Source organism: Polyodon spathula, unplaced genomic scaffold, assembly GCF_017654505.1.
Source record: "Polyodon spathula isolate WHYD16114869_AA unplaced genomic scaffold, ASM1765450v1 scaffolds_2295, whole genome shotgun sequence".
In the NCBI taxonomy this organism is placed as follows: Eukaryota; Metazoa; Chordata; class Actinopteri; order Acipenseriformes; family Polyodontidae; genus Polyodon; species Polyodon spathula.
The window spans coordinates 1-10,850 of NW_024473769.1; the positions used below are offsets into that span (position 1 = coordinate 1).

Sequence of the window (10,850 nt, forward strand, 5' to 3'; positions counted from 1 at the left end):
TTGTAACACAGGAGTAAAAATATTGGGCATTGCTTCTTCCCTACCTTCTTTTTGCAGTGAAAAAGGTGCCACAGATTTCGACAGGGTTCTCCCCCTTCGAGCGCTTGTACGGCTGCCCTCGGGAGCTCCGTTGGAGCTAGACAACTCTATCTACCCACCTCCCTCGCGTTTCCGTAGTAGGGTTATTTTACATCACTCGTACACGAAGGATAACTCTAGCGGGACCTAACCGAGCCAGCAAACCGGCTTCTTCCGGTTAGAGTTTAAGCAGTCGTGGCTGCTGTGTCGGTCTCAAATTGGCTGTTTTGCCGTAACTGTTTGGAAATCGAGCTTGCTTTGCCATTTCCATCCATTGCAGAACTACGAAGGGAGGAGTCTTGAGGTCCTGACACCAACACGATCCAACGGCCCTGGTATACTTGTGCTAAAGTCGGCAGGGACCAACTTAAAGTTTTAAAATGGTCGGGCTTTGGCACGTTACGTTTTTATTTAAATTATGCCCATTTCGATAATTATCGGGACCCCGTTCCCTGTCTGGCAATGAAAAATAATTTCGGGTACGTTAACAATCTTATTCAGCCCTGGCCTTTAATGAACAATTGGTTCCCCCCAGTACTACCGCTCCCGTATTATAGCCACGTATCGTTTCATTGTACAAGGAATTATTTACCACCGGATTTGGCTTGTTACCACGCGGTCAATGAGCAGGGCTACATCAGTGGCACTGAAGTCCCAAGTTAATCGTTCCTTTGTAAATGTTTGGAGTTAACCTAAAAGGAGTAAAAGGATTGCTTAGTAGTCTTTGTAGACTATCAGGAACACGATCCGGACCTGGAGTTCAAGCCAGCACTAACCCTGACATAACTTTTCACCCCAGCATTTCATGGAGTACTGTAATCACACCACTAGCACACAATTTCACTCACTGTCTCATGTTTGTGTTTATTGTGGATTTTTGGTGTTGCCCAGGTTTGCAGCCCCCTTAGGGATGTGTATACCTAGTTATTCACTGCCATGCAGTAAATATTTACAAACTTTTAGGGGCACTGGACGTTGTCATTATTCAATAGTATGTACTGTGCACCTGAAACTTTGTGTGTGTCCTTTCACTCGTGAACCTTGTGTGGTTCATAAAAAATGTAGGTACCTAAACTGCTGGTCAAACCCGGGGAAAAACCGGTATACCGACCCGTCCTAACCTTTTAACCTTACTAACCTTTTTGCTCAAAAGAAGACTGATCAGGAAAGAGATCCCTAATCTATATGTTCAAATTCAAATCCCATGTAAGCCCCTATGAATCCCTTTTCAGGGTGCCTCGGCTACCGATCCTTTGTTCGTTAATGCAAACGGAGCTGTCGTTACCCGGCGTTGGTTTATTTTCCACCTTCACCAGAGTGTGAGTGCTGGAGTGCTGACTGTACCAGTTTTGCTGGAGTGGTCCCACCCACCTCGCAGTACACAAGGCACGGACCGGCACTGTGAGGTCAGACCATGGAGTGGTCTGGACCACAGCCACAGAATGGTGCAACCCCTTCTCCCGTTGTTGTTTAACCCATTAAGTGCCATTTTTCCTTTTGAGGAAAAATTACGAATTTTTTGGTGATTTAACTATCCACCTGTTATTTCAAATTTCTCTTTAATTATATTGTTCTGATACTTCTCATTTTGTTAACCGCAACAGTTAAGTCTAAATGCAATGTATCACGTTACATAAAACACCAGGTACTTGGTTTCACATAATCACCAGCAGGGGGGTGGTGTAATCCCAAACACAAGCCAGGGACTGACTGCACATTTAACACGGAACAGAACTACAAGTAAAATGAAGACGGCCCCTCAGCAGTGCAACTGTGCAGACAGTCCCTAAACACAACCATATACACACACACACACATGTAAAAAAGACACTCTCTCAAAAAAAGCAATATACAATTCCTCATTCTTTATTTTTTTTTTTCACAAAAATGCACACAAAAAATATTTATAAAAATGTAATCTCCCACGCATGTTGTCTCTCCTCTGCCTAGCGTTCATTTCTTCTTGTTCTCTTTGCACGCCACCACGTATCTCTGGGCCACGTTGAGTGGGGGAGAGTATCCGTCAGCGTACGAGGTGTCTTCAAACAGCACAGAGTAATCATCCTGGGGCTAGAGAGGAATAGTCAATACTCAATACAGACACCGTGACAGACAGTATTATTAGGGGTACCCCTCTCTCTCTTACCCTCTGCGGGGGTGCGTGGATCAGTGCTCGGTAGAAGCAGGTGGTTTGGGGGTACAGCGCCAGCACCAACTGCTCCTTGTGGAACAGAGCCTCGGGGTCAGTCTCGGGGTTCGCCTTCCACTGGGGTAGCGGAATGATACGCCTTCGACTGAGAGTGTGGCGTCTGGGGAAGAAGAAGAGTTTTTTGTACTTTTAACAACACTTTATTTAAATCAGTCAAATATGCAAGAAAAACTGTAAAGAAAGCAAAGGACAATTCTCAAATCCAAACATTCTATCCCCTACACATATATCAATTAATATATAAACAACAAACCACAAAAAACTGCAAAAATGCAAAAGTAGTGTGCATTTTTTGTATAAAGCACGCATCTTTTAAATGCATGCCAAAAAAACGAGTGTCTTTGAAAACAGTGTGCATCTTTTAAAATGCTTGCCAAGAAAAATGTTTGCCTGAAATAAGACTTAAGTATGTTTCAGTCCTTTCGACCAAACTCATGAATGATCAAAAATAAGTTATTTTGAAAAATAGTACTTTCAGTAAACCCAGCACCTTAACAATCCTTCTCAAAGCCTGTAGCTGTGCTTTGATCCATAAATGTTTTGAAGCCGCTTGTTTATCACTGCGTCTTTAACATGTATTGGCTAACAATAGAGTGACTCTTAAAATAGACTGTGCTGCTGGCTAATGATTAGAGCAGAAAAGTATTTAACAACTTGGTTTTGACCTTTACAGGAGTTTAGCAGAAGGGGCTGCACTTTAAATGTTACTTCAGGCACATATTTTACTTGGGATGCATTTTAAAAGATGCATGCCCTTAAAAAACACACTACGTTTTTGAAGACACTCGATTTTTTGGCATCCATTTAAAAAGGTGTGTGCTTTATAGAAAAAATACCACTTTCCTTTTCCTGCTCTTTAAAAATGACAATTTGGCCTGTCCCAAAATAAAATCTGCAATCTGACATGCTGTGAACAGGTAGATTACAGTGGTCAAGAATAAAACAAACACGACAGTGAAAGTTCAATGAAACCACTCCTTTATTTGGCAGGGGTGCAGGCTTGTAACTTTTAAATAAATACCTGGCTCTACACAACGTTGTGTATCACACAGGTAATACCAAGAGATATTGTCCCAAAATAATAAACAAACAGCACGAATAACACACGAAACACAAACACGGTCACAAGTCCAGAATGAGTGCTTATCCACAACCCGACATGTGTGTATTTGTGCCCCGGCCAAGGTGTGACACAGTCTATACAGTGTGTCCACATTGTGCGGGTTCATGCGTTCGCTGAATAATCATTTTTTTGTTGTGTCCAAGGTTTGCTTTTGTGTGCTTTGTGTTTGCAGTGTAAGGTACTTTACTGACACCTTCGTTCGTCCCCTGTCCCTTGTCATCAACTGGACAACATCCTATCTTCGTAAAGCCTAAGGACTTGCGTAACGCACACTCATTGTCGAGGTGTGACACTAAACGCTCAGTCTCGCTCAATAGTGCTGTCCTGTCCTTATGTCAGTACAGTGGTGCAAGCGTAACAATAGGAAGGCCAAGGAAAGATATTCTTTGGTATAGTGTTCTTGTCTGACGTCTAGCGAAGAGTGGTAGCGGTGGTCCTTCTAGGGGAGTCCAGTGCTGGGGACGTCAAAAAATACAGACAGTAATGTTTCACGTTAGTGCATGTCTAGAGGTTAGGTACCTCTACTGTGTGACGATGGGATCATCTGCGTTCTAAGAACCATGACCACCGTAGTGGAAAGGCCTATCCCTAGCTTGCTGAAGGATAGGTACGAATTGAATGAGAACTGCCAAACCATCCAGTCTGGGGCACACTGTTCCTGTTATACAGAGCCCTCCCAGGTCAGGAGGGAGATTGTTGACTAGGATTCATTCGCTCTCTGTCACACATGCACATCTCCTGTTCTGCACTAACAGGGTAAATGTTAACGGAGTGTCTGACCCTATTCCTTAACGACTTGTCCTAGTAAGTGGAGATACAGGTTGTGTACCTGTAGTCCTGTTCTGCACTCCCATTATAAAAATTGCTTCACAGGCCATATAGGCATGGAACAGTCTCTTCACCCCACAAAAAGGACAAGTGTCTGGTGCTCCAGGGGTTATTATACCAATAAAGGAACTGCAAGCAATGATGTGTGGAGTATCCTCCATTGCAAATTTCCAAATCTCTTAGGAATAGGGGCTTGTACCCAGCCCTTCATGCCAGCCGCACATGCTCCCCACCCCAGCTGCTCCCTCCAATGTGTATCCGGGAGCCCCTGCAGGGCTGGAGCATGCCTCACCTTCACACACACTGAGAAACTGATGAGCCTAGCAGGGTCCAGCAGCACCCTTGGTCTGGGCTGAGTATCTAATATCAGGGTCAACATCAGCGAGGGGAAAGGTTCCTCTGAAGCCCAACACCCTGTACCTATAGATTATTAGTCTGGGGTTCCTCCGGGCACCAGTACACACTGTCCGCCTCCACAGCCTGCTCCACTTTAAACAGACTCCAAGCACACCGCAAGCCGCTGTAGAACTGCGGGAGCTGGGAGAGGTCGCCGAAACGGCCACAGGTCGTCCTTTACACACAGCCAGTATGGGGTCGGGGGGGTTGACTTATTTTTTTGTTCGTTTTCCGGGTCCTGGAGTTCGACTCGCCGAGAACCCTCAAATGGTCATTGAACCTCCCGCGACTGTCAGACTTTTTGACGGTGTGGACGACCGGTCTAGTTAGTCCGGGACGGCAGTCGGCCATGTCATGTGTGACGGGTCTCGGTCAACGTCAGGGTGGGGTTTTCTAGGAGTGGTTGAGTGAGACATCGAGGTCGAGCGCTTGTCGCGGCGTCCGGTCGGGATGCTGTCCGGTATGTCACGGGTGTCGTACCCCCGGTGGTCCAATTATTACTAATCTCGGGTCGCGCAAACTCGTTTAGCTTTTTTGGCCTTTACGTCTTTTACGTTTTAATTTTTTACCCAGAAAATTTTCGCTTGCATCGGACCTGTTAAGACTTAACATGAAATGAAAATAAACCAAAAATGTTATCGTGACTCGAATACCGTCCTGACCCCCAACACTGAGACATACTAAGGTCACTGATGCTCTCAGTAAATGTCCTGTCAATTTTACGTGCGGGGGGGGTCTTTTTTTTTTTTTTTTTAGACTGACTGTGACAAATTATAGACTTCTTTTTGTGGGCAAAAGACAGGGAAGTCCCGCATTATCTGAAGTAAAACACCCTTTGTTTTGTACTCACGCATCAGTAAAGTATCTTGAAATTGGAACTTGTCGGAGGGTGCTACTAATTAAGTCTTTTATTTTGTCGTTGGGGTTCGTGATAATAAACAGGGGTATCGATTATTTGGGTACATCTCTCCCCCCCCCTCCCCCCCCCCCACCCCCCCCCCCCCCCCCCCCCCCGCCCCCCCCCCCCCCCCCCCCCCCCCCCCCCCCCCCCCCCCCTGGCCACCCCCCCCCCCCCAGCCCCCCCCCCCCCCCCCCTCCCCCCCCCCCCCCCCCCCCCCCACCCCCCCCCCCCCCCCCCATCCCCTCCCCCCACCCCCCCCCCCCCCCCCCCCCCCCCCCCCCCCCCCCCCCCCCCCCCCCCCCCCCCCCCCCCCCCACCCCCCCCCCCCCCCCCCCCCCCCCCCCCACCCCCCCCCCCCCCCTCCCCCCCCCCCCCCCCCCCCTCCCCACCCCCCCCCACCCCCCCCCCCCCCACCCCCCCCCCCCCCACCCCCCCCCCCCACCCCACCCCCCCCCCCCCTCCCCCCCCCACCCCCCCCCCCCCCCTCCCCCACCCTCCCCCCCCCCCCACCCCCCCCCCCCCCCCCCCCCCCCCCCCCCCCCCCCCCCCCCCCCCCCCCCCCCCCCCCCACCCCCCCCCACCCTCCCCCCCCCCCCCCCACCCCACTCCCCTCCCCCCCCCCCCCCCCCCCCCCCACCCCCCCCCCCACCCCCACACCTCCACCCCCCCCCCCCCCCCCCCCCCCCCCGTTCGATGCTCACATGTCAATTAAAGTATAAATGGTAAAGAACTCAATTTTTTACATAAGATGTCAAGTTTGTGTGCGTGGCACCACGTGAGAATCGGGGCAAAATGTAATTTAAACACAAATGCACTACTACATTGGTAATTTTCTTTCCTTTTTCTTTCCTTGACTTTGTTTTTCCTACTTTTACTTAACCTTTCTGCTTTCTTCCTTGCCCACTTTGTGGTCAATGCACAACATTTGGACATACTCAATTCCTTTCTTCAGCTTTGTGTTTCCAAATGTCACGGTAATGAGTAAATTTGTACAGACGCACGAAACACCAATTTCTTAACCTGTCTGCGTGCTTTTGTGGTCAAAGCGAAGAATCACACAGTATTGATTGAACAGTACCCACAAACAGCTTAAGGTCTGGAAATAAATCCTCTATTTTAATACCTCTTCTAACTTTCGTGTTGCGTAAAAAATGGTTTAATCTGCTCCGGAGAATTATCCCCCCAACTCCAGACTGACTGAAAGGGGCTCAGAAATCAATGAGGATTCCATGACAGGACACCTCTCCATCGCTCTCATACTCCGCGCTTTCTTTATTCTCCATCGGGGGTAAAGCAATGCAAGGCTGGCGAGCCAAGCTCCCTGAACCGCTGTCTGACCCTTCCCCTGCCCACTGTTCCCCTTTTTATTGGTACTGTAAATAGTACTTCACTATTTGTCTAATATTTCCTTCATTACTTGTGTTATAAACCTCACTCATTTCACTTATTTAAGCTGGCTATTGCCCCTGCTGCTCTACGCTTACCTTCTTATTCTCCACTCTCTCCTCGGGCTCAGCCTCTCTCCTGTGCTGTCAGGGCCAGCTCCCCTCTGCTCTTCACCTCCACCAGCTGCATTCCCACTGGAGTGGGACCTTCATCCTCACTATTCGCTCTGTCAGCTGCTTTCTCCCGATCACCGGCCTTATCTAGATATTCCCTTCTAAATGTGTCCCCCTTTACCACACATGAAAATAGTTCATGTCTTCAGATGTGACAAAAACATTGTAAATGTTACCGTCGATATTAAACTTCAAAACAGTATTTATGGTTGATTGGGGCTCATTCAACCATTTAGTAGCCAGTGAAGAGAGCGGCAGGCCAGAGATGAAAGTGCCTTTAACCACAATCCCCTCCTCTACCACTTTATTCACCAGAGTCTCATCACTGAGAAAAATCACCACAGCAACACCCTCTTCACTCTGGGCAACACCACACTTGAGCACAGGGTCTGCTACACATACCTGGGTCTGGCCATCAGCGCGTCAGGGAGCTTTAACCTGACTATAAAAGCATTAAAAGACAAGGCATGAAGGGCTTTCTATGTCATAAAGAATCAACTTTAGAAAACTAAACCACCAGTAAAAATGAGACTTAAAATTCTTGACAGTATTACTGAACCGATTCTTGTCTAACTGTAGAAGTGTGGGGACCGCTCAAACCCTTACTATAAAACACGGGACAAAATCCCAACTGTGTTATTATACCTTGAAATTGCAAAAACTATTCTACAGCTAAACAGAAACGACAATGCGTGCAGGGCTGAATCCCCTCGGCCAGCTGGTACTGAAGCTCAATCATGACAAAAATTAACATATTTAAAAAACACATAGAAGTCATACTGGAAAGGAATTAAAAACACAGAACTAGTGCCAAAAACAGACTTCCCCCTGGCTGAATACCCGGTCAGTGTCAAAGACACAAAACTAAAGCAAATCCTGACCAAGTACATGTTATTTCGTCCATCGTGATGCATTTTGTCTTGCTCAGCCCGAGTCAAAGCATGCTGACCCACACCCTGAGGTGGGCTGCTTGGACCCGGGTTATCCCAGGTATGTGGTTTCACACTATTGTAACCCGGGTAGGAGTGCCAGTGTGAAAGAGGCTCTTGTGTTACTGTAAATATGAGGGGGAATGGAGGGTGGGGGTTGTATACGAGATGAAGGTGTATAGGGGTATGGGGGAGGGGGGTACGAGTGTTAATGTTTGTTGTTTCAAACAACAAATTACGAAACCGTTTTTGTAGTAAACAAAACAGTACGGTTATTTCGGAGAACTTAAAAACTTTTTAAACTTAGAGTTGACAGAACGTGAGATAAGCCATGTGTCGAGAGTTTACACGTCACAACTGGTTTTTTATGTGCCAATGTCGTTGTTAACTAAAAGTAAAATTTTGTGATGTAGACCATGATGTGACCCTTAAAAGGTTTAAAAAAAAAAAAAAAAAAAAAAATTATAAAAATGATTAAAACAAAAACGATGGATCATAAAAATAGGTTTTCAATCTTGACTTGAATTGCAAGGGTTGAGGCCTCCCACCTACAAGGTTCGGGCAAGTTTGATAAGGTTTTCAAACAACTTTCTCAATGGAGAGTTGATTTTGTAGAAAGTAACATTACACAATAGGGTTAGTCAGCCAATGAAAAGTCATTAGAGAAGTCATGTGACTGGCTATCTCGCTTGCGAAAGTCGGTTTGGAATATCGTCAGGGAAAGTCTCCTGATCGAATGTTTCCAAGCTGGATATTGTAGATATGTATGTATGGATATAAAAGTTATAATTAACCAGTATGCACTTTGCTGGTCTCCATGAACAATAACATGAAATAACTTAAACAATTCATATTTCAGCTGTAAATGCACTGAGGTTCAAATAATTGAAGGTAAACAGAACAAACCTGATCACACAGGAATATATCTCAAAGGATATGAGAAAACATTCATTTAAAAGTGTGACAGAAAGAGAGAGCATTTATATCTCTGTTCCACTATAAATCAGTAAAAATAAACCCAGATGGAGAACAGGGTTATCTGCAGCATGACATGCTGTCATAATAAACTACAAATATTTTGAGTTAATTAATAAAGGCTTCTGTTTGATAAATACATTTTCTCCCCTTCTAGTGGTACTAAACAGATTAAGTGAGTGTTGTATTTTATGGCAGCAGTTTCAATATTGGGTCTCGTAAATACAAATCTATGTTTACATGATATTGCCCTGGGGTTCAGATACATAAATAAATAAACAATTAGCTAGTACAGCTTTATTTACATAATTGTTATATTAATAATGTGTTGTGTCTAGTACTGTATGAAGGTGCAGTTGATTTTTTTTGTTTTTCATGTTTCCTGTCTGAATGCTGTTTTTCCATATTGGTTGACTTCAAAATGAAGTAGAAAGCTGTTCCATGAAAGTAGAATCAACACTGTAGAAGCGACAGATGTCATTCTACTTTTCTGACAACTTGCAGACTAGTGTCCCCTCAGCTTTATATTAACAATGTGTACAGAACAGAAAGAATGATACTGAATAAGAGACTTACTCCTTGCCCTCTTCATCGATGTCATCAACTTCATACCTAAAGACTTTTGGTTTTTCAATAGAATTATATATATACATTGTCGTTAAAGGTCTAACCCTTTTTTCCTGATGTCGAGGATCTTTTGGGACCCATTGGGATTATTTTTATTATTTTATTTTAGTATATTATTATTATTAAGTGTTAATATATTTTTTTGGATTTCCAAATTTATTCCAATTATATTAAGATATATATATATATATATATATATATATATACACACACACACACACACACACAGTACTGTGCAAAAGTTTTAGGCAGGTGTGAAAAAATGCTGTAAAGTAAGAATGCTTTCAAAAATAGACATGTTAATAGATTATATTTATCAATTAACAAAATGCAAAGTGAGTGAACAGAAGAAAAATCTACATTAAATCCATATTTGGTGTGACCACCCTTTGCCCTCAAAACAGCATCAATTCTTCTAGGTACACTTGCACAAAGTCAGGGATTTTGTAGGCATATAGTCAGGTGTATGATTAAACAATTACACCAAACAGGTGCTAATGATCATCAATTCAACATGTAGGTTGAAACACAATCATTAACTGAAACAGAAACAGCGGTGTAGGAGGAATAAAACTGGGTGAGGAACAGTCAAACTCAGCTAACAAGGTGAGGTTGCTGAAGACAGTTTACTGTCAAAAGTCATACACCATGGCAAGACTGAGCACAGCAACAAGACACAAGGTAGTTATACTGCATCAGCAAGGTCTCTCCCAGGCAGAAATTTCAAGGCAGACAGGGGTTTCCAGATGTGCTGTCCAAGCTCCTTTGAAGAAGCACAAAGAAACGGGCAACGTTGAGGATCGTAGACGCAGTGGTCGGCCAAGGAAACTTACTGCAGCAGATGAAAGACACATCATGCTTACTTCCCTTCGTAATCGGAAGATGTCCAGCAGTGCCATCAGCTCAGAATTGGCAGAAAACAGTGGGACCCTGGTACACCCATCTACTGTCCGGAGAAGTCTGGTCAGAAGTGGCCTTCATGGAAGATTTGCAGCCAAAAAGCCATACCTCCGACGTGGAAACAAGACCAAGCGACTCAACTATGCACGAAAACACAGGAACTGGGGTGCAGAGAAATGGCAGCAGGAGCTCTAGACTGACGAGTCAAAATTTGAAATATCTGGCTGTAGCAGAAGGCAGTTTGTTCGCCGAAGAGCTGGAGAGCGGTACACGAATGAGTGTCTGCAGGCAACAGTGAAGCATGGTGGAGGTTCCTTGCAAGTTT

The 10,850-nt window shown here is 45.3% G+C and overlaps 1 protein-coding gene across 1 annotated transcript; it reads right to left on the reverse strand.

Annotated features, from left to right (window-relative positions):
• Positions 1-1,939: 1,939 nt before the first annotated feature.
• On the reverse strand, positions 1,940-9,651 carry LOC121310585 (SAGA-associated factor 29-like). Its single transcript, XM_041243661.1, has 3 exons — positions 9,575-9,651; positions 2,225-2,387; positions 1,940-2,148 (listed from the first exon to the last, which is right to left on the reverse strand). Exons 1-3 carry the CDS (start codon positions 9,649-9,651, stop codon positions 2,032-2,034), a joined length of 357 nt encoding a protein of 118 aa, XP_041099595.1. The 3' UTR covers positions 1,940-2,031.
• Positions 9,652-10,850: the final 1,199 nt, after the last annotated feature.

Excerpts from the sequence above, each read along its gene's own strand:
- LOC121310585 (XM_041243661.1), bottom strand. The coding sequence starts at position 9,651 with ATGTATATATATAATTCTATTGAAAAACCAAAAGTCTTTAGGTATGAA. Across the intron at positions 2,388-9,574 it reads ATCGATGAAGAGGGCAAGGA|ACGCCACACTCTCAGTCGAA; the intron begins GTAAGTCTCTTA and ends CTTCTTCCCCAG. Across the intron at positions 2,149-2,224 it reads TCCACGCACCCCCGCAGAGG|CCCCAGGATGATTACTCTGT; the intron begins GTAAGAGAGAGA and ends ATTCCTCTCTAG.